Source organism: Passer montanus, unplaced genomic scaffold (assembly GCF_014805655.1).
Source record: "Passer montanus isolate IOZ18808 unplaced genomic scaffold, ASM1480565v1 scaffold12, whole genome shotgun sequence".
NCBI lineage: Eukaryota > Metazoa > Chordata > Aves > Passeriformes > Passeridae > Passer > Passer montanus.
Window position 1 is genome coordinate 2,385,092 of NW_024358722.1, and position 24,623 is coordinate 2,409,714.

At 37.9% G+C, this 24,623-nt stretch overlaps 1 protein-coding gene across 3 annotated transcripts in view; it reads left to right on the forward strand.

Annotated features, from left to right (window-relative positions):
* The window catches only part of AKT3 (AKT serine/threonine kinase 3), a 152,476-nt gene that overhangs the window by 114,197 nt on the left and 13,656 nt on the right, over positions 1-24,623 (forward strand). For all 3 annotated transcript variants that reach the window (XM_039697872.1, XM_039697871.1, XM_039697873.1), the window contains 2 exons: positions 16,568-16,782; positions 19,526-19,613. In XM_039697872.1, coding sequence (XP_039553806.1) covers positions 16,568-16,782; positions 19,526-19,613 — 303 coding nt within the window. The remainder of the gene's footprint in view (positions 1-16,567; positions 16,783-19,525; positions 19,614-24,623) is intronic.

The following is a 24,623-nucleotide window of genomic DNA, read 5'->3' on the forward strand; positions in this document are numbered from 1 at the left end:
CTGCCAAATACAACTCCAGCAGCGATATGAAAGACAGCCTATTTTTTACTTAATGCTAAGGATTCTGTGGATGCTGAATTAGCTCTTATTTCCACTCTTGTCAGCATTCAAGATTTCTAATTGACACAGTGTATGCCTCATACTGAGATAACTTTCTAGTCAAGCCAAAGGGCTTTAAAAGGCCCTTCAGTCCTACCATTTCATTGAATAAAGTTTTAAAGAGTTTTCAGAGGTATTTCCCACCTCTTGCAGCAACTCTGCACTACAATAAAAGTCTTGTTACTACGTATTGCCTTTGAAGAACAACCTACCTTAATATGAAGGGAGGAGGCACTGATTAGACACAGGTCTTCCTTCTCTTACTTTCAGCAGCACTGAACCCTGAGTAGCAGCCACAAGCCTGGAGACTGTTTCAACAAGCAATTTTGATTGCATTTTGTTTTTTATTCTAAACCTTGAATTTAAGGAATGTCAAACAAACAGGTACACATCACCTTCTGGATAGTGCTGGCTGGAAATTAAGATTTTAGGATGGCTAGGTACGTGGGTTTGAGAATCTTTCTAAATCGCTTAAAATCCCTTTCAGTTTGCAATCACAGAGGAAATTGAAACTGCTCATACTTGGCTATAAGTCAGTATGATAGGTAGAGTTACTGAATCCGTTTTGGATGATAGCAAGATATTTTGATATGTTCTTTCTCCAGCAGTAAAGGAAACATCAGTATTTTTAGGAGCCACTAACTTTCTCTTCATACATCTGGTACTATCATCCTTGACTCATTTGAAAACATGTTAGCTCTCTTGCATCAAACTACATACATCTGGTGATGTACTATCTACTATCATCCTTGACTCATTTGAAAACATGTTAGCTCTCTTGCATCAAACTTGGTTTTAGACACTCAAGTGTCTAAAAGTTACAAGTTACTTGATCCAGTTTGCTTTTCTGTTCTCAATCAAACTTGGTTTTAGACACTCAGCACAAGTTACTTGATCCAGTTTGCTTTTCTGTTCTCTAGAAGCCCCACTTCTCTGATCTACCTCCCATTACGAGTGTTTTTGGAGACCTGCCCTGTAAAAATGTGTCTTGAAGGAAATTGATTCTTCATTAACCTTGGGAACAAGGAAGCTCATTCCCTTTTCCCTCAGAGATAAAGGGTTTTGAGCAAGCAACCTAGACAGGTTACCGATATGGCGTGAGAAGACTCAACACCTTTAGGAGGATAGCTGCTCACCTGAGACAATTATACCTATTTTTGTCAGGGCAACTGACTGAAAAAGGGACCATCAAGAGCCTGGGTCCTCCAGTCTGTTTGTGAACATGCTTCATAGAACCAATGCTCAAAAATCACTTCTCTTTGCAGTTCAGGCCACAGAAATTATTTTCAGGTGCAAAAGATTTACTGCCTTGTGGCAAACTTCAGAGCATGAGAGCCTGATGTTACAACTGAGCTTTAATCTTATTACCATGCTGAATTCCTGCCTGTCTATCCCAAGACAAATGGCAGCATGTACTTATACTTATGTCTTGCCTGGTCATGGTGAGTTTAAAGGCAGATACCTTTCAGTCTTTCTTTAGTGGCAAGATATTCATTCTCCAATCATGTGGAGAAATCTATCCATCATCTGTCCTTTTAATAATATCTTTGCATCCTTTTTTTTCATCTGTGTCAGCTGTGATGGATGCATCCCTTCTTCAGGTTTTTAGTTCAGTTTTCCGTGTACTTCCTAGCTGCTGATAGAGAACACTAGAACAGTGACTTGTTTAACACACAGGGGCAGCCTGGGACTGCTGCCTTTCACCCCAGGAACATTGCACTGATGGGAATCTATACCCAGCCTCGAAACTGACCAAATATTTCCTTTTGTAGTAATTGTGGTTTCAGTTCCAAACTTGGTTTCCCCAATGCCTTTTGCACCATTGCTTGACATATAGGGTTCTGCTCACTATTCCATCTTTTTGCAAAAACTAGGTTGCAGATGCTTCCAACAGTAAGAGAGGAAAGTAGCTAAGACAGATTAAGGTATATTTCCTCCTTTCATGACAGCCTCTGATGTGAAGGTATCTTTGTGGATTGATACAGAATTATTACCCAGGGCAATTTCAGAATTACTCTTGATCAGTAAATAAGCCTACCTGTTGCTGCATCCTCACAGACCTTCTGTTTCTGGGATCAAAATAGTCCTTCTGACCCTCTGTTGAAAAGACTTTTTCATCTCACATTGATGAGGCCTGACCTCTCATACAGGACCTGACACTGACTGTGTAGATAATTAGGCGATCCAGAAAAATGCTTCTGTCCATGCAGAGTTGAAATGGATGATGTGGCACAGAAAAAAACCCAAAACTGTAATGAACTTGCCAAGTTAGAGTCAATTTGCATCTGTGGAGATAGAATTCTGGACCATCACTGATTTACCATTTGTGGAACCCATATGGAAGTTAATGAGTACCCTCACCACACACTGAGCTGCTCAGGGTATGCAGGGTTTCTGGCTAAGTGGTCCATAGGTGCATCCCCTTTCTATTCTCCTTTCCTAGCCCTTCCCTGTTATCCAACACCAGTTTTCTGTGGTCTAAAGAAAATTAAAATAGCATGGACTGTGTTCATCTTGCATCACTGTGTGCTGAGGATAAAATACAGTAGGGGTATGAACACATCCTCTAGGAAGAAAATAGTTGCCACTGCCAAATAGCAAGGCTTATATTTGTTAGCAGTACAGATGTACATTTGTCACACTTATTGAAAAATGAGCAAGTAACTTTTTGTTTGTGAAATTATGTAGTTTTGTGAGAATATTTTGGTTGTATAATAGTGAAATTACCCTTATCATCTGCTGTAGAACTAACCCAAGCCTAATTTTTCTGTGTATGTTTAAGTGTAGTGGTAATAGTAAATACTTCTCTCAGCTGTGACATTCCCCATTTGAAAGGTATAAAATATGTTACAATTTCTCACTTTGCAGTTTTTCAGGACAAAGAGACTATTTCTTAAAAGTCTGTTTCTATTGTTGTTCTTCAAGGTAAGCTGTCACATTAGGGATCATTGTGGTGTCAGAAAATATTTGTAAATCCAATGAGAAAAAGATGAATTGTGATCCCATTTAGGTAATGCAGATGTATGCTTGATTTTTTTTTTCCCCCAAACAATGCTTCTTTTGCTGTTTTGGAGTGCCAAAGGCAGGAAAGGACGACATGTCTTTTACAGGCAGTATCACTTGCTTAAAAAAGAAAGAATAAAACTGATGATAGTATTTGTAAATATACCTGTGAGTCTTTTAAAAGCAGTTTGGATTTTGATAGTTTTCAGTTGAATGTCAACGATGAGACCTGCTAAGAAAGATACAGACTGGTACAGACTCTCTTTAATAGAACATTCAGGAAATGAAGCTACATGGGCAGAGAAGTAAAATTTCTTTGGGGTCTGATAATTTACAAGGATATTTCCTTGGATGAGGTAACAGTTTCTGGATCTCTGTATTTCAGTTCAAGTTCCTAGGACTAAGTGCATAGTCTTTGTTACAGGAGAGCAGTCAAATGTGGTACTAAGTTTTGGTGTCACGGGAGAGACAAGCTTTAAATACCAGAAATTACTTTTGAAGTTTTAAATCTTTCTAGTAACAGAAGAGAAGTTGTTTGACTCTGAACAAGTCTGGAAGGGACTTCATGGATGTCATTCAAATGACTCTTAAATGATGTAGGTGATCAATGATGTATAGGTCTATTCTAATAACAGGGGAAATGGAAGGATATAATTATATTTTATTGGCATAAAAATACAGATCAGGTGGATAAATATGTATAAAATGGTTCATATCTACAGATTACATTAATGCGTTCCTATAAGAACAGTTGCATTTTATTTTAAAAAAGCAAACTATTTCTGTACAGTTTATGCAGTTACAGTCACTCAAGGGTATGTGACAATGAACAGGAAAGGAGCAGATTCATAGCCTTTACCCCTAGACAGAAGATGTGCATGTCCTGTAACTTATTTTAAAGTAAGACCAGTGAGGAGATTAATTATACAATGCTTATTTGGCCAGATTTTTTTTATTTTAGTGATTGTTCTTCTAAAAATGGGAGTGAGAGAGATCATGTGTAATCAATTATTTTTATTTCCTAAGTTTTATCTCAGAGGAGTGAACGATAGAACTCTTATCAAGAGGCACCTGCTGTCTCTCCTCACACTGCACGTAATTTCTTACTTACGGCTGTTTCTCTTGGGAAAGATATGGCTTTGGTATGATCTAGAACCTGGCCATCGAAGTTCTGTGGCTGAATTTCAGCAAGGGAAAGCAGGCATGCTTATAACAAGAAAATCCAAACTTTTCCATGTTTTCAGGAACTGAAGTGAATTTTCTAAGAGTGTTGCGTTATATACAGATTACAAGAAGCTGACAATAGAGTCAGGAAAAGCATTTTGTCACTTGTGCAGCTATACATTTATTTTTGTTCTTTTAACACCTGCTTGGATCAGATCAGGATATTTGCCAAAGGCAGTCTCATAATCTTTTGGAGTGAGACTATGATGATCTACCACATAACTTGTCTGATACAACTTGAAACTAAGTGCTGTGTGTGTGGGCAGAGAGGGAGCGACTGAAATGCACCGAGGCAGGCTGACAGGGGGGACGGGTGCTTCCAGGTTTTGCAGGCATCATGACAGAGCATTGTTCTTAACAGGGATTTTAATGCAGATAGGAGTTGCAATAATGGCAGTGTTAAAGAAGAGCTCCTTGAAGTGCTGAGAGAAGCAGGAAGGCACTTGTTTGCAAACAGGTTGATGAAAGCAGTCAGCACAGTGGGTAAACTGAGGCAGACCAGTTGAGAGAGATCAGCCAAGGTGAGGGTGTTAAAACTTCAGCTCACTCTACTACAGAGAAAATGAAGTTACATGGGTAGTGCAGTTTAAGCCTCTTTCCCCTCTTTCCCTTCTTTCACCTGTTTCCCCTTTTCTCCCTCTTTCCCCCTTTTCCCTTTTCTTATGGGGTGGAGAAAAGAATTTGAGCACACTGAAGGAGGATAGTAAGGGAAGCTAACAGGAGGGAAGGGAAATGAACGTAATGATGTCACAGGTAGAGTGATAGATCAGAAAACACAGATTAGAGATTAGAAATTTTGTAAAAGGAAAACTGTTATTTTGGGCGGGGAAAGAGAGTTTGGACTAAAGATGATTATGTTACTTTGTTTATCTTTTCTAAGTAGGAACTGATAAGGTGTGTTGCAGGGAGACACAAATGGCAGGAGGAATTGATGAGCAACTTGAAACTGAAGAGAAGCTTACTGAAGAGTTGTTTGGTTAGAAATATAGAGGAACTGAAGGACAGAATAATTTTTGTCGTGATTTATGCAATTTCCTTTTAATCTCCTTATCTGTTAAATTTCATTTGAATTTGAAGATAATTGAGGCATCAAAGTAATGTGCTTTTTGAAGTTCTATGTAACTTTTTATAAATAGTAGGTATGTGCCATTATTTTCCACCTCTAGAAGTAGTGGATGGAAAAGGGAATTTGTGATAATGACATAAATTAAGAGAAGGCTGCTGTAAAGGTGTTGCAACATGGATATGCATTCACAAGGTTTTAAGACAGGTGTGAACTCCTAAGACTTGAAGAAAAAGAGACAGTGGAAGAGAAGCTTTATGTTGAGCTCAGTTTCCCATTGTTCTCTAGAGGGCAAGTTCTCACTCATATTTTGTTACTGCTGGTAAGCACTAATGGAAGATTGATTGTTAGGGTTTATGTAGGGGAAGGGGCAGTTCTTGTTTTTTATTGTGCTTCTTTTTATTTTGTTCACTTTCTTTAATGTAAACTCCTTCTTTAGAGGAAGGATAATGAGACACACTACCAAATTGTCTGCATTGATAAAAACATACTGGTGTTCTGGTTCATATGGTTTTGTTGAAGACCTGATAGGCATGTAGTGGTGCTACTCTAAAAAAATTTAAAAGATTTCTGTATGAAATTCTCATAAAGTGAGGTTAATGCATTTTTAGAGGACTGGAGGTAAGTTTGTTTCTCCAGCTTTAGTCTTGTTTTGTTTTTTTCCTGTGAAAACTGTATTGGGAAGTGTGTTTACAAGCAGAAATGCTTTGTCATAGCACGATAGAGTCCTGGAAACAGACACCTCTGTCATTCAGCTTTGTGCCGTGATGGCATTTCCCAATTACCCTTCACCTAAAGCTGGAAGCAGTATCTGCTGCATAGTTAAGGAATTGTATGTCTATGCATTTCTACCCTTGGCTTAGTGTCTTTGCTTCTCCAGTCATTTTCTGTGAGATTTCTTACACCCTTGTAAATATGAGAGTCCTTTATCCTTGTCCTGTGGTAGTTTGGAGAGAAGACTCAGGCTGTGCCTGTCCAGAAGTAGGCTGCTTGCAGCATCTTATCCTGTGCCTCAGGCAACATTGTGCAGACAGACTCAGTCAAGAGGGATGTGTGAACTCGTGTGGATATATTTCTGGGTTTTGTTCCTCCCTTTCAATACAATCTTTTTAGTGCTGAGCTAATTATGTAGTCTCAGTTTTACTGTTGAGTTAGAGTACCTGATCAACTTTCCAACTGTAAAACAGTTTGAAAATCAAATGTAGCTTACATGCAAGACCCAACAAAATTAGAAGTGTTAAGTACGTTTTGGCAGTTCACTTTTATTATGCCCAGTCCTCAAATGTACCAGCAGACAATCATCTGAATGTTAGTTATTTTTCACATGCTTATGTGATCACACAAAAAGTACATGCTAAAAAGAAGCAGATGGTGACAGATGGGGAAGGTTGAATAAGGTGGTTTTGGAAACCTAGAAAAATGCACTTCTGTAATAGTGTAAAAATAAAAATTCTTTGATCGCCAAGTTAGAATGAACAAAATAGAGTGCCCTCCCCACCACCCCCCCGAGAAAAAAACTCAATCCAAAACTTTACTGATAAAAAGAAATGGAACCTGTGAGTGTTCAATATATATTTAGCAGAGTATGTTGTATAGTGTTGTTTTGTCCAAGGCTAGAACATTAATTTTTATCAGCCAGAGACTTAGAAAGGTGGTAGTTTTATTCTTTCTTTCTTTTAAAATGATGAATTCAAATAAATTGTGTTCCATGCTCAAGGAATACTGTCAAAAAGGTCATTCTTTATAATAATACATTGGCAGTATTGCAGGTTATGATAATATTTTTCTTCTGATGTCACAAAAAGCTTTTAACCCACTTATTGTAATGGTAAATAAATTACATGTGTAATGAGGATATCTGTAGGACCAGAGCTAATTTGTAACAGGCAGCATTACCTCTTTCTCATACAAGCAAATGTAAAGCTAAGTAAATAGAGAAGGTCTAATCAACAACAAAAAAATCATCTTTTGTGTGGACCCCATCTAAGGACGTGCCTTACTATGAGGGTTCAAGGTTTGCTTATTCATTTGCATTAATTTAATGAAATCTCAACATTTGTATCTATTGAGTCATATTAAAAAAAAATTCTTTTAAAAAATTTCAATGATGAGATCTGTTTTATTCCATAAAGTAATAAAGTATCTAACCTGATGAATATTAATTGCCAGATAATTATTTTTTCTTTTTGTGTTTCAGTAGGTGTTTGTCTTAACTTACAGTATGAGGTGTTACTGTTTCCTGGTGGGGCAGAATGCTCTGCTTAAAAACCAAAAAGCCTCAACTTCTGATAACTTGTTCTGATTTTCTTGGAAGTATAGTTAGTTTGCTTAGTACCTGAACAGTGTAGTTATGCTGTTGTGTTTTGCTTAACTGATTTTTCTTTTGGCTTCAGAAGGATGGTTGAAATTTATTTTCTCTGTGTTTACCTAGATGCTTCATGCATAATCTGATTCTTAGCAAAGGCACAATAGAATTTGTTTTACCTGTGGAAGGGTGGTTTAGTGTTGGCTTGTGCTCTTGAACAGCTGTCTGTTGTATATTTGGCAACATTTTGTTCCTGGGTGAGGACCAGTGAAGGGGGGGTGAGGAGGAATAGCATCTATGCCTGAAAATATTTTCCCTTCTGATTTATGGGAGATTCACAATATGGAATTTTCTCTCTACACTAGAGTTCCAAGCCCCAGATTATTTTTTTTTTCATTGTGAGGAAATGAAAATGCAAGAAGTTGTTTTACCTTGAAGTGCTCGGAGCTCATGAAAATTCAAATTTGGTCTTTTTTTCGGTTTGGTTATCACTTATCATGTTTTAGTGTCCCACATTCTGTCATCTTATGATCCTAAGTCATCAAAAATTCTGGTGACTTGAATTTCAGCACTTTTCTCAGCTTGGTATTGCCAGTGGAAATGATGAAAGGTAGACAAGGCAGGGTATCCAGAGCACAACATCATTTATTGGCAATAACTGTAAGCAAGATCAAAACCTGGGGAGCATTTAGATGAGGGTAGGAAAGCATTGCTTTGTTACACAGACAGAAGAATTGCTGCAACATCAGATAAATTAGCACAAAAATTAGACTTTCTCCTGGAAGCAGATAACCATTAATGTAATAAGAATTTGCATTTTCTTGCTACCTGGGTGATCTCACCAGTCACAACAATCAGTTGTCCACATGCAGTATCAGACTTCTCAAGGGAAAAGATGTAAAAATATGCAAAAATAATGAAACAAACAGTAGCTCAACACTGCCTGTAAACAAACTTTTGTATTCAAGCCAGAACTTTAAAGCAGAGAGCAATTTTCTAATAAAACACATTCTTTTTGGTAAAAAAAAGTAAAGACTGTCTCAGTAACATTGCTTAAAACTTAATTTTCATTTAATCAATAAAAACATTATATCCATCTCAGCAAAAGCCTTTAGTTTTTCTGAGAGTAATGAAGCATAAAGAGAAGCTGAACAAATGCTTTTTAACATCAGTAAATATTCAAAATAATTTCAGGAAGAAAGAGCAACTAGAAAGATGTATTACAGTATTATCATTATTTATTACTTCTTACATGCCTTGCAACCTATGGCAGTGTATGTTTTAGAGACTACTGCTAGTGCAGTGATAATTAATACAGATATGAGCAGGTCTGCAGATTTTCTTCTAATGGCAGAGCGGGTAGAGTTGTGAGAGACAAGTGCCATCTTTTTGTAGACTGAAATGATATTTTCCTTTTATTTGCTGACCTCCTATGAAAGGTGTCTTCTGCGGGGTCTTTTTAATGTGATGTAGTTGTTTTCTGGTCTTTTTTCCCCCCAGTGTTACCATTGGTTTCTTACAGCCCTTGTTAGAATATTTCTTTTCATGTGCAATAACTCCTTTCCTTTCCTTTCCTTTCCTTTCCTTTCCTTTCCTTTCCTTTCCTTTCCTTTCCTTTCCTTTCCTTTCCTTTCCTTGAATAATTTCTTAACTGGGATCTCTAGTTTCTTACTTTTAAAAAGGAAATTATATTCCCCTTTCCCCTTTCCCCTTTCCCCTTTCCCCTTCTTTTTTCTTTTCTTCTGAAATCTGTCTCTTCTAGGAGGTTAAGTGCATTAAGGATTGCATGCTCTTTACCCTAGGAAGCTTTGCTTAATTCACATTTATACCAGAATACACTATTTCTAATACAGCAAACAAACAAACAAAAAAATTGGTTTGCTATGTCTTTTTTAGGGTTACATAACAAAAAGCTAGGTGAGAGGGGCAAAATCTCAAATGGAAAAATGTAAGAGGAAGATAATTTACATTAGGGCCAGAAGTAAAAAAAATGTGTAAACTAGATACAAAATGGAGAAAAACTACCTGCAAAAATTAGAGCAGTGGAAAATCTCAGCTGTCTATTTCCCAGGGTATCTATAACCTTGACATTTTGTCTTTTCAGCTGTGTATAATAAAACTAGTAAGCATTCATTTAAGTGGTTTTTTTCACTATTGATGCAGCAACACTTCACTTTTCATACCAAGATACAGTTATAGTAATGGAATTGTGTAATTCTCAGTAAGCATTCATTTAAGTGTTTTTTTTTTCACTATTGATGCAGCAACACTTCACTTTTCATACCAAGATACAGTTATAGTAATGGAATTGTGTAATTCTTGGTGAACATACCCTTCTGCAGGATGGATTTTCATACATGTGGGTAAAAGTCTGTGTCTATAAAGAAGAGTACATTACCTTTGTTAGTGTTAGATTGTAAACTTTCTCATTGTTTTAGCTGCTACCACAATTGATAGAAAGTTCCAGCAAAAACACTTTCTAACTTCTGTTGAAGAATATGTGGGTGAGTGTTTGTTAAGAGACCAACAACTAAAGCAATAAAAATGTGTGAAGGGTTACCAGGAACGCTTAAGGAACATACACTCCACCTGAACTGTAAGGTTAATTGAAAACAATTTCCCCCCCCCTTAAATTAACAGTACATTGGTGTATCCAAGTTCTCAGTTTTCTTTCACAACATAGGTGTGCAGACAGTTTGTTTGGATGTTTAAATATTTTCCCATCTGTTCTGTCAAAATTATTGATTGAGCAACAAGTTACTTGTAATGTCCTATCTAAAGGTCTGTATCTAATGGATGAGGAGAAGCATTAACAGGTCAAAAATGTAATGGCTTTTCTAGTAAGTTGACTTGACTACTTAGCACAAAGTATGAGTTCAATGTTTTGATATTGTTCTTCTAGAGGTAAAACCCAATGATGACTACCCTTTGTATGGGATTGACAATGAATTTTCCAAAGGCTGTCATGCTCAAGGTTACTGCTTAATTTGTCTCTGTTTGGAGAGTCCAGAAGTTACAGCAACTAATTACCATTTAGAGGTGTGTGGGAAATACAGGTCTGGATGCTGTGAATTTCTTCTGTATAACCAAAAATCTTCCAGACACTGCTCCTCAGGGATGTTGTATTTCAAGAAAATGCAATAAAGACAGGATTAAGGGATTTTCTACATTGAGCTCAGTTTGTCTGAGGTAGTCACACCTGGCTCAGTGTTCTGTCATAGTGAAGTATAGAATTCTAGTTTCCACCCAGGTCAAGTGGAAGTGCATGACTGACTTACAATGGTCCTGGACTTCACCTGTTATACTGCTGGCTCACCTCCTAAAAAATTTATTTTCACAGAAGCTTGTAAAACCATTGTGTATGTATCAACTTCTCTTCGGCATTCAGCTGTCTGCTTCCTGTATCTCTGCCCCAAGCCCTTGTAAACAGGAGTTTGCAGATGTGTCTCAAGCTGTTGCTTCCAAAATAACTTTCACATCTTAGCTACTGAAGCAATAAAGATAATAAAATATATATTTTCACTGGTTTTCACCATAAAATTAAATGGACATCAAATTCTATGGACTGTATGTGGCTCTTAAAAGAGTGAGATGAGTAAAGCAAAGGACCTGGAGATGTATTGGCTAATAAACCTAAAGATTAAAATCTACAGCCACTGGTGAAATAAAGGAAGAAGTCATTTCTGTGGGTTTTGTTTTCTAAGAAAGAGAAAACTTCCAGTGGTAGTAACAATCTTTTTTTCAAGTAAAAGACAGTGGGCTTCTCAGCATTGGGGAATAGATAACATAATGCATTTTTTGGTCAATAAATGTTAATACAAGAGCAATTTTCATCATTGATCTGTAATTACTTGCAAAAAAAAAAGAATTATTATGTGTAAGGGAAAAACATTATTGAATTACTGTGATCTTAGCAGTCCTGCAGTGTTTGTGTTGTCTTAATCATCACAAAGGTAAAGATTGGTCTGTGAATGGAATTGTTTATTTTGTACGTGGGCTTTACAGACTGCTCTGTGTACAAAGCACTGTCCCATTATATACTTGGTCACTGCCAGTAATACTCTCCAGAAACCCCAAGGTGTGCAGAGACAGTGGAATCACTACAGAATACTTTGTTTTCCCTTGTTTACTGCTCTCTCAGTAAACTGAAAAAAATTAAATTTGTATTGTGGTGTTTTGAGCACAATACAAATGAAAATTTAAAGGTAAAAGAAATAGCTCTCCCTTAGCTGAAGCACTAATGTCCAAATCCTCTAAAAGATCCATAAAAACACTGAAGTACCTGCAAATGCCTGGCAGCAGATGCCTGGCTAATGTTTCTTGCTTGTTAGAAAGTGTGTGTGTTACTTAACCTTTTGCATATTTATATAAGAAGAGAACACACAAACTTCAGTGGCACCTCTGCAGCTGTTTTTAAAAGCACCTGTATAAACCCAGGCTGTGTCCTTGCACTGCAGGCGTAGGTGTGAGATAGAGGAGCTACAATGCCTGTAAAAACTGTACTGGTTTCAGTGCAGCAATGAGTTTATGCCCTCTTTGGAGCCCTGTTATACTGCTGGAGTGCTTTAGAGAAATGTGGCTTGGGAAGAGAAGCAGGGCCTCAATCTTCACCCTAAGTGTGCACAGCTGTTACAGCTGTCTGTGTGTGCAGGAAGAACTGGCAGAGGCAGTGCAACTTCTGTGTCAGTGTGACTTTGGGGCAGAGATTGGCAAGCAGCTCTTTCTGCAGCAATGCCACACCTGATGCTGCCCATGTTCTCACTTGTGCTACTGCAACTGTTCACATGGCAATTGAGTGGCTTGAGTCAGAAAACTTGATTCAGGTGAAAAAGAATTTAGGGTGAAAATTTTTTCCCCATTTTTTTTCTAATGTCTGATGTAGTGTGTTGCATAGTTTTGACAAGGTAAGGGAAGCTGTGGTGAGAGAACAGAAACAAGAGCCTGGATTAGGCTGGCACTGCCTCTGAAAGAACCAGTTGTTGAAGTAGAGCCCTGAAAACAAGTGGAATAAGATTTCCCCAAGTTGTAAAAATGATGGTAGTTTTGAGTTTTATTTCCCATGATCTGTGGTATCATCCAGACTGAACTGCAGTCAGTCCACCTGCTTTGCTCAGTGATGGGAAGTCACTTGGGTACAGTGATCATGTCAGGGATGGATGACTGTAAATGTTATCCACCCACTGATGTCACATTGTGCTGGAGCTCTTGTCTGCTAAGACCTCACCTAGATCTTGGCTTGGATTTTGGCACTGTGTGTATGTGAAGAGGACAAAGGAAGGGAAAACATAAATTTGAATGATGTGACTATTTAATCTTATTTTGTGGAAGAAAACAAGTAAATCCATTTTTACTGTGTGGAAACACACCCAACTTGAGTATGTAGTGAGAGTAGGTGCCCTTTCTGAGCTCCTGAGTTCTGTGTGATCCTTGTGTTGTACTGCCAGGAAATATCAATTGCTTTACAGCAGATACAGAGTGGTTGACCTTGCACCCTCTACAATGGTTTTGCTGGGCCTGGTGCGGGTTCTGCTGTGACCATGGGATTGGGATGTTAGTGCAGGGCATTTGAGGGTCCCTATAGCAAGGGACAAGCACTGGCTACTGGTGGAGGCATTCTACAATGGTTTTGCTGGGCCTGCTGCAGGTCCTGCTGTGACCATGAAGGGATTGCGATGTTAGTGCAGGGCATTTGAGGGTCCCTATAGCAAGGGACAAGCACTGGCTACTGGTGGAGGCAGCTCTTAAGGGCAGCACACAGAGTCCAAGATCAAACTTTCCACGGTGTTGGTGTCTGGCTGGGTGCTTAGTGTGGTATCCCACATGTACAAGGATATCCCACAGCTACTGGAGAGACAGGAGAGTCACTCCTCACAGCCAAATGAGGCTTTTCTAAAAGCAGGTATCTACTTCATGGTGGGCAAAAGATTGACTTATTTGTAGGTACAAAGCCTGCAGCTACATGTCATGTTCATTTTAGCACTGAGTTGAAGCTTTCTTGACCTATGTTCAGTGTAATTAAAACGAAATCCCTCAAATCCAAGGGCTATTTGGAAAGGATTCTGTAATGCTAGGGCAGTGTGTACAGACATGTTCTCATGCCTGCCCTAACTGCATAGATTTGCTTGTAGGAGCTGCTGGACTCCAGCACTTCACTTCCATTGATTTGACACAGTCTACAAATCCTGGAGATTCTAAACACCATGAAGATTTGAAATTACTTAAAGGAAATAATAGTGTACCTTCACTGTGAATGCATTGTGCACAATTTTATTACATTTATATTAAAATAAGTTGAGATGTATTTTGCTTTATTTACACTATTTTCAGGCTGTTTTCCTTTTGCCTAAATGAAACCATTTTGATGGTCTTGCTTGTCTGGCTGGCTGTAAACCAGGTATTTAAACAAAAATAAAGAGTTGCCAGTTTTGCCAGCTGGGGATGAGAACCCGGCTGGTGATATGCGGGTTTGGGAGGCAGTTAATCCAGCTTTTATGCTTTTTTATGATTTTATGTAAAAAGAGGTTAAAAATCACATTTGGCTCTTTCTTTGTACCACTGCTTTGTTGCTGTTGTGGGAATGCAGCAAAAGGTTGTTCATACTTTTTATTATTATTAGGTAAAGTCCTGCATAAATTACCTAAAGCTGCAAATACAATTTGCTCCAGCTATTGGCCATGTGATTTGCCTGGTTCAGAGAAGGATATGTTTTATTTTTCTGTTGCCTTCTTTTATAAACCACACCTCAGCTTACTCATGAAAAGAATCTACCACTGTCTCACAATTTTTTGTGTTTTGCTAGCTTCCAAAGAAAAGACTAACTGTACAGATGAGAAAAACAGTAACAGTGCTAATAGCTATAGCAGAAAAATATATAATGCTTTTATTCTGTGGCAGAAGAAGTGGTGATTTAAAGACAAGAGTCACAGATTTCATATACAGTTTTTCGGCAAATAGCTTGCAATATGCTCCAGCTCATAAAACATTTAATTAATTTTAAAATGCAAGAGTTATTTTAGTTAGTTTTGTCATATGTACTTATTCAGATAATTTGTTGTATTTTACACTTTCCAAAATTTCACTCTCTATTTGGAAATATCAATGATGTAATGAGTCTGTTTGTTTTGGCACAGTTGTAAATCATATGTGTTAATGTGTTAATATTTATGATTTTTTAATCTTATATACACAAGAAGGATTTTTAATATACTTCTTCTCATCATGTTTCTGCTACTAATCCTTAAGGACAGTGAAAAGTAGCAGTAGGAATGCATTAATTATTGTGGGATTTCCAAAATTGCCATAGTGGATCAGGCTGCACGTTGCTTCTGCTAACAGCCATTCCAGGTACTTGAGAGCAGACTTGGGTTTACTGGGAGAGCAAGAGGAGAGGCAAATAAATGAGCTCAATACCCCTCTATTACCCATTTTAGACAATTGCAAGATAATCTACTTATGGATAAAGTTATTTCTGATCTTGTAGATGTTTCCTTATTCATTAAAGACTGAAAGATTTACTTTCACTACCAGGTATCTCAATGACTGTTCCTGTAAGTCTGCTTACACTTTGAATCTGGAGGAGCTCTTTGTGATGGTGATTGCATGTGCCTGTGTGTTGTAAAAAGTATTTTGTTTTCTGGGGATTAGTTTGTTGTTGGTTTGTTCTTTTTTTAAAAATCAGTCATAGGGTGCTGCCTTTCAGAATCTGCCTTCTGTGATACAGTAACATTTCTCTCTAAAGAATAATTTACATTCTTTACAAATGTATTTCTACTCTATTAGTTGCATTTCTTTGATTTTTCTGTTTATTATTGTTTTAAGATTTTTTGTTTTCTTGTTTTAAAGCTTTTTGATAGCTCTTCTGCAGCAAATATTGGCTGTTTGACAAACACAGTTGTAGTGCCTCCTGTTTTAAGATTTCTTGACTTGTTTCATCTTTTTTGTATGAAGAAGCACGATCTACTAGAAATTAATAGAAATTGGAATGATATATTCAGTAACCATCAATTTCCTTATTGCTTATAATTTCTATGGGTGAATGCTGCTATGTTGTCTCCATGTCTGCAAATTAATATGAAGGTGTGTTAAGGTCAAGACAGGCTGCTTAAATTTCTTATTCCAGTTCTCTGGCACTGCTGGGAGAAGGGCTGTGGAATAAGTTGTTTTCAGGTGCATAACATTGGTGACATTATGTTAACAAATTGTATAAACTTGACCAGTTTCTGTGTTTATATAATGCCCTATAAGCATTGTTTCGTGGTAAACATAGTACTGTATAAACACTGCCATGTCTTTTTGCATTGGCACTGTTCAGCTGTTAGGACTATTTAATGGAATGAAATTAAACTGGTGGGAGAAAGGCAGGAGAAAGGAGAGAGGTTCTGATGTAAACAAAGATCATAGAGAAACTAAACTTGTCTTAATAAGATTGAGGTGGTTCTAAATTGGAGGCTTTAGACAGATGGGGTAAAAGAGAGGGAAGTGACTGAGCAAACAGATGCTTCACACTTCTAACTGAGGCATTAGTGCCCATGTAGCACCTGTAGAGAGTGTCTCTTCCTAAAGCTGTGGATGGTATAAATGGCCTGGTAGAGGACATAGGCAAAGGGTAAAAAGAAGTCATGGTTGTTTGGAGCAGGTTATTACCAAATTTTAATTTTGCTTTTAGCAGTGCAGTGCCTGGTAAGCCTGGAATTTCACTGAGCTCAGGTGTGTGTGAGTCACTGCTGCACTTCTGAGTCAGGTTCTGAGTCCTTGTAGCATACTGTGAAAATAAAGTCTCAGAAACACATTCATATAGAGATGCATCAAACAGACTGAAATGGTGGTGTATGAAATAGTTTATATCTTAAAGATGCTTTTGTTTTCTGTCTCAGGTGTTAGAAGATAATGACTATGGCCGTGCAGTGGACTGGTGGGGATTAGGAGTTGTCATGTATGAGATGATGTGTGGAAGATTACCCTTCTACAACCAAGATCATGAGAAACTATTTGAACTGATATTAATGGAGGACATAAAATTTCCTCGAACTCTGTCTGCAGATGCAAAATCATTACTATCAGGTCTACTGATAAAGGATCCAAATAAACGGTAAGTGAAATTAATTGGCTATACAGGCATAATAAATGCTCTAATTGTGCTGGATAATGTAAAAATTGGTCTGTGGTGCCTGGTCTTCCTGGCTGAAAGAGCTGTCAGTCGCAGAACAGGGTTGTACACAGCCCTACAGGCTCAAATTTCCAATTTTTCAGTCCAGCAGCGATTTACAACATGAAATTAAGCAGCAAAAGCAAGAAAACCTTGTGGAAGACAAACTTAAATCATTCACAGCAGACACAGGGATCTCTTCAGGTTAAGAATGTGCTAGCAAAAGGAAGAAAACCTTGTGGAAGACAAACTTTTTAAATCATTCACAGCAGACACAGGGATCTCTTCAGGTTAAGAATGTACATTGGAACAAAGGGAAAGATCTCATTTGTTTTTCCCAGTATAACTTAACCCTGAGTTCACTGCAGTGTTCATGGGAACTGTAGCACTTGTTTCTGGTTATGGTGATGGCAGGAGAGGTGCATAGGCATAGGCAGGACACATAAATAAATCACATATTGGACCATTAAACTAGTAATTTGTTAAAGAATACAACCAGAGTGAAATTTAAAGAGAGCAGTTTGAAAGCAAGTGTCATCCAGCTGCTATCTGTGCCCTTTTGTGGTGGACAAACTGGGAGAGTTGCCCAGTTTCCAGTGGCTCCAGTACTGGGCCAGCAGTGTCCAGTCTTCCATGGCTCTAAAATCTCTGACTTGTAAATCAGTGGGATTTGTCTGTAGGGATCTTCCCCCCCCCGCACCCCCACCAATATCTTTGTCTTTCTTGTGAGTCTCTTGGCATGTTTTTGGGGCAGCAGATTTTTTCTGCCTCTCTTCTCTAGTTCTCCTTCAGCTGCTGCTTGTTCTCAAGAAGTTTTGAGTAGTGAGCATTGCCTGCAGGCACTCAGGGCAGGACTGGGTGTGTTTCTCCAAGGGATTTTCCTGGATGCAGCCAAGTGCAGCAGGCAGGACAGAACAAGTGGTCAGCTTGTCTGCTCCAGCTCAACTTACTGTATACAGGAAAAGCAAACTGTGACCAGCCAGCCAAATACAGGCAGAGTAGAGTAAAACTGTGTTTCTGTAGCAACTCCTAATGCTTTTTAACCTCCAAACAATCTGACCCATCAAATATATTAACCTTTAGAATTGGAAAGATGCTTCCTTGTAATTAATCTTTGCAGACAGTAGTGTTTATTACAAACTTATATTTAGAAGCTTATTTATATTCAAGTTATTGTGCTAGCTAATGCTAAATAGGGGAAGAACACTGAGATTAACACAACTCAGCCTTTTTGTGAGCAGCTAGAAGATATTGAGAGAAGTCTGGAGACTGAAGGCTAAACTGCCATGTTTTGCCAAGATGTAGAGAATTTTACAATGAGTAGTTGAGAAATAAGGAGGCATACAGCTTGAAAATTAGAATAACTTGACACTTAGTTATTGCAAGACTGACGTAGTAGTCCAGAATATTTTTGAAATTTGGCAGCAGGGTAATACCAAAACAGACTTTTTTCTTGGTTGTGGAAATTATTCCTCCGTACAATAAATGCTTTAGAAGTGAATTTATCTTACTTAAATGCTTGCCTTTAGAATTTGTCTTTATATCTTCAGCAGTTCTTTTTAATGAAACACTGTTTTTGTCACTCTTCTTGTTAACATTTAGCATGTATGGTCTGCTCATTTAGTTAAGAGTAGCTTTTTCTCTGCTGTATCTTCCTTCTGTTAGGGCAGTAGGATCCCCAGTCTCAGGGAGAATTCAGATGAGAGCTGAGCAGTCCTGAAAGTCAATGTGCTGTTGAGAAGGACAGAGGTTCCCATCCCTGGATGTGGGGTTATTTCTCAACCAACAACAGCAGCTCAAGGGAGCTCACTCAGCTTGTCAAGTCGAAGTGGACTTGCTAATGCAATAAAAAATGGCCAGTTCTCTCTTCTATTGTCATGCCAGGGTTAGTTTATCTCCAGGTTAGAGAGCTGATTCTGTTCACAGTCATCAAGTGGGAATGATGCTGTAGAGACAAGTGAGAGAAGAGAGGTATGGGCAGCACACTCCTCTTTTGGCAGCAGTGACCAATTCTGTGAGCTCAAACCACCTGGGGCAAGTTCACCCAAAGTAGGTGAAATCCACTTCCTAAGATGATTTACCAGACAGAGTCTGGCTTTGGCAAGCTATGGGCCACAGTGAGTAGTGTGGTTATTTACAATGGCCTTTAAATAACCTTCTCAGCAGGCCTACAATTTATTAATTTATACTAATTGACTCAGATTGAGACTATTTTATGGTAATTGGTTAATTGTTACAGCACCCAGATGCAACAGCAGTGAACACTGTATAAAAATGATGCACAAGCCATTACTGATTCAGTGCCCGGCACGTCTTTGGCAAAATTTTATATCAGCATTAGTGGGTTGGTTTGAGTTTTTAATAGTGCCAGGACATTAGCTGAGCTTTCAGGCAAACTAAACTTAAGTATATTTTTAAAATTAATGAATTACTAAAAAAGCTTGTCATGGACAGTGACAAACACTGTAGATGGAATAATCAAAAAGAACAGACTACAGGTACTTCCATTATCACGAATTCTCTTGAGATCACCAGAATTCATATTAAACAGGGGAAATTTTCATATTAATTGGGTGAGAATTGTTCCCAGATAGTCAAAAAGAAATGGTCACTTTTCCAACCATAGCAATAACTTGATCTCCCTATAAAAGTTTAATATGTGGCTTTTTCCCCCCACTCTCTTTAGACTTGGTGGAGGCCCAGATGATGCCAAGGAAATCATGCGCCACAGTTTCTTTGCTGGAGTAAACTGGCAAGATGTATATGATAAAAAGGTATGTCTTTATATGGCATTGAATAATCTGGCTTCTGCAAGGTGGTTGCAATGATAGTCATAGACTGCTATTCTCTGGAGATAGTAATGTTTTTCTTTGCAACTTTTTGTGTTAATACAAATGAATAATTATTCTGAACAAGGTGTACTTACCTAATCTTTGTGTTTTCAGTAATAATTTGTCAGTTCACCAGAAGTAAATTTTGCAAACCAACCTAAACCTTTTGTTATGTAAATGTCCAAATTTTTTCCTTTTCTTTTTAATTCCTGGGCTTTCAAGAGAAAAGTATATGTATGACTCAAGATAATGTGAAAAATGAAATATAGTTTATCTTGAATTGTCATTTTATTTCTGCTTGCTAGTGAAAAGTTGTTTTATGAAAATGGAAATTAAGTGATTGTAAGGAACTCGGAGCAAAAGTCTACTTTCTGATTGTTTGTGTATAAGTAGAAACCTTTTTCAAACTTAAAGAGATATCTAAGAAAATTAAAATAGTGTTAAATCACTAAACCAAAACAGCTTGTGGAGAAAGCAAGTGCTGGGAATTAAGATGGAAAACTTTTCTCCAAACCCAGTCCTGTTCCTGTATTGATCAACACTTTGAGAATGATTTTAGAAAATGAATTTATCTTACTTGGGAATGAAACTCAATTCAACTTCAGTTGTTTTATATACAGAAACTGATTTTATCTCAGTATTTCTGTAAGAATTTACTTGTTGCTATAAACCCTTTCTATTTTGATAAAGACTTTTCTTTTTTCCCCAACTGTTTTACATTGTTAATCTGCCAGTTGAGCTGCGTAATTTTAAAATACAGTTTTTTCTCCTTTTTTGTGCTTTGTTCAAATAAAAGGAAAATGGAAGACATACGACTGAGCAGAATATGTTTATGCTACAATGTCAATGATACAAACTGTCTTTTCAGTTGTTGTTGAACGGGAATTTTAAAAATGTGTGGTTGTTGGTGTGGTAACTTCTCTGACAAATACCGGAATTGAAATGAAAGCCTGTATATGATGATACAAAATATGGTACTCTGAAATTATTTGATACAAGTGTGATTTTTCCCTGGCAGTATCACAAGGTTTCAAGAAACCCTACAATAAATAATCAGAGCAAGTATATTAATCAGGTTACTTTTTGAGCTCAACCACTGGTTGGTTATGTAAGGACATTGTAGAGAAGCACTGTGAGGATAAAATCTAAAAATATGAGCTGAGGACCCTTCTGGAGTAAAAGCAAAAACCCACTAAAATTAATAAGATTGCAACGTGCTAGGAGTGGGTGAAGAAAAAAACAACCTGTTACATTATTCTTGCACCCTTGAAAAACATTTCTTAATTATCTTGCATTCTAAATAGAACTTTCAATTCTACACTGTGTTCAGCATCTTATTTAGTTAAGAATATATAGATACTGCTAATTGCTTGTGCTTTGATTCATTCCAAATGAGCATGGCAAATGTGTTTCAGTCAAGATCTTTTTTTGAGCTATTAAAATAAAAGGAAGTATTTTTCAGATTAAAAAAATATATATAATCATATAAAAATATATAAATGCCAACACTTTGCTTTTATGCTCATGGAGGTGGATATGGCTTATTGGAGTATTATAACTACAGAAACTGAATTCATTCCTTGTTTACTGTGGACACTGTTGCTTTGAGAAACTAAATTTGCTGGTGAAATATCAACTGAATGTCCTAAGTTGAACAGTTCACTTCAAGGATCATAGGAATTGCTTTTGTGCAGTATTAGCAATATTAGCACACAGTGTGTCCTTTATGGAAAAACAAGTCATGAAAATGACTTCTGACAGTGTGCTTTTCTGTTTAATTAAAAATAATTTTGTTCCTATTTGTTCCTTACAAAGTTGTTTGCCTGGTTGAAATATCCAGTTGTTCCTTCTGCACACACAGCCTTACACTCTGCAGACTTCAGAGCTGTGCTCTGAAATATAATCCTCAAACATAATAATAAGGTTAATGAACTTTCATCAAATATGTTCATTAGAATGCTTACATTAATATTTTTGAGATATTTTGGTATTCTAAAATAACTTGGCGAGTCAAATAAATTTGTTTTTTAAGTAGGTTTATGCTTGCTTCTGTTGCTGTTTGTTGTTTGATGTAGAGTCTTCAGCAGTAGGGTCACTTGATCAAATTGATAGTGGATATAATTATCTGCATAGTACAAATATTTCACAGTAATTTTGCCTGAGTTTTAAGCACCATGGCACTGTAATTTTCTGGCTGCATTTCAGGAGCGTGTTTCTGTTAGAAATGAAAGAACTGAAGTTCACTCTCAGAGTAATGGAAACCAAAAATTCATGTGTATTCTGAGTAGTTGCTGGGTGGCAGTTTTGTACATGTGCACACTGTGCTCCTGTGCCTCTAATTTTATCTTTTCACTAGGTTATCACTTTCCTGGTGTGATTAGAAACAGAATTACATATCTCTAAACTATTTCATGTGTTTCATGTGACAGACCACAGCTCTGTCAGGTCAAATGGGTCCAAATGGTCAAATGGAATTATTAGGTTTCTATATTGCTAACTAGTTAATCTAATTTGGCACTACATAATGATGAAAAAATATTGTATGGCACACTGGAGCAGAGAAGGTCGTTGCCTTTAAATGAAAAATGTATAGTAGTTAGCATTTGTGATCTGATGTATTTATTTTTGGCAGAAAAACCATGAGGGCATATGAAAGAGAGCAGCCTCTGCCAGGTTCTTCCTGTGATCATCTCAGCCTTGATGAGTTTTTATCTCTCTGCCTGAGTATGAGAAATTGAATAGTTTGGCAAACTCAGAAGACTTCAAAAGCCCATGTACTAAATAAAATACTTGTTTTATTTTTAGGTAGAATCAGGAAGCTGTTAGAAATTTCTCTGTTTCTCATGTAAGAATTGCTTTGGCATATTTTTATTTGGGTAGCAGACATACACTAAAGTTGTCACATGTTCTGTTTAGGGTCTTTCACTGAACAAAAAGCACATGGGCATTACTTAAAAGGTCAAAATTTGAGTATGTGTTCAGGCTTGCAGCTTGAAGCACTCAGTAGCTTCATGGCAAAGGAGGTCCAGACCTTTTAGTCAAGCCTGGTTTTCCTTCTGCGTATAATATGGATGAAAGATGAGGGAAACCATGTGGAAATTTAGGTTGAGATACATGTTCTGATTTGTGATAATACCTCTAATTGTCTCTGAAGAAAATTTGTAAGTGCCAGCAAAGGAATCTGTTGGTGCTGTGAAGGGAGCAGGGACAGGTGGCAGCAGTGGTTGAAGCAGGAGGCCTGGCTTTGATGCAGGAGGTGCTTTTGGAGGCACCTATCCTGCTGTGAAGGCAGTGGCTTTCAGCAGGAAGTCTGAGAGCTGCAAGAAGCTGTTCCTCACCCTCCAGCTGTGGCTGCCTTGGTTTACTCAAGACACGAACCCAGCAAATGATGAAATCCCATGATCCAAGTCCTGGGTTTAGGCCTGGCAAAATCTGTAGTGTTACTATGATCTAAAATGCACATTTAAGTGCTTCTGTGTGTCATATTGTGAAGAGAAAGGTTGGGAGGTAAATAGGAAAATACCACCATTTGGTTTTAGGTTGTTGTTATTTGAATCATACTATTTTCATACAATAATCTGCACTGCCATAAAACCTGCAGAAGTTACCCTCTGTGGTTACTTTTGTGTTGTTGCCATTCGAAGTTGTAAAAAGATCAGACAAATCTAACCAGTCTGATACTTTCATTGTGTTTCCACTGATACCTTAAACTGTATGGGCAGACTTAGATGTTGATTGCCACCCTTTTCCCAGCTGCTTGAATTTGCAGGGAGGAAAGTATATAAAAGTGTGTCTGATTCTGAAACTTGTGTTGCTGAGAGTTTGTGGTTTCCCTCTGTCCATGGTAACACCATTGTATCACTTAGGAAACAGTTTATCCATGGGTAAACCTCCCTGCTGAAGCCAGTTTTCCTGTGGACTTATGTCCTTCCACCACTGAAATTCCAGCTCCTCCTCCTCCCCCTGCCCAGGACCACCACATGCAGGGTCCATGGGGTATTCCCAATTTCCAGCTGTGCTGTGGCTGCTGGCTGTGCAGCAAACTGCCTTTAGGGCCAAGTATGAGGAGGAACCAGTCCCTCCAGGAATGCTACTGACTGTCTTGGAGCTCAGCTCAAATTACCTTCTTTTCCCCAGGTAGAAACTCCAGTTTGGGGGGCATGGACAGATATCCCTTCTCCCATCTATTCAGCATAACTCAGCTGCAGTCTGTTGCTTGATGGGATTCTTACAGTAGTGGAATGCCTGAAGTGGTGTCAGTGGAGGTTTAGGGTGGATATTAGGAAAAGGTTCTGCACCCAGAAGGTGGTTGGGCACTGGAACAGCTTCCAGGGACATTGCTACAGCACCAGCCTGACAGAGCTCAGGAAATGTTTGGACTTTCAGGCACATGATGTGACTCTAGGGTATGGTGTGGTGCAGGGCTGGGACTTGTACATGATGATCTTTGTGGGTCCCTTCCAGCTCAGCATATTCTGCAATTCTCTGAAAATTTCCTTTAAATTAAAAGGAGAAGAAAGATCAGACTGATGTTCTTAGCATCATGCTTTTCATTTGACAGATTGAGTGTATCATGGTTACTTTGAGGTAGATTCAGCCACTTCATATATAACTGTAAGTCAAGTGATTCTTGGTAGACTATCTTTGAGCAAGTAGTGTTACATATTTTCTCTCATACTGAAGTATTTAGGTAGTTGTTCACTAAGTGTGAGAAAGTTCAAGGTGTACAATCAAGCCTGTACGTTTCAGTGTACCTGCAACAGTCAAATACTGTGCCTGCCCCTTTCCTTCCTCAAGGAGATGGGTGTCAAATTTTCCAGGACTTGAACTGTGGAAAAACCGTGGTGTTTCTCACACACTGCTCTTGATGGATGCCAAATGGAAATGCCATTCACTGGAGATAATGAAGACGCTAAGAATTTGATATTGCTTCTGCTGTCATTTCTAACATCA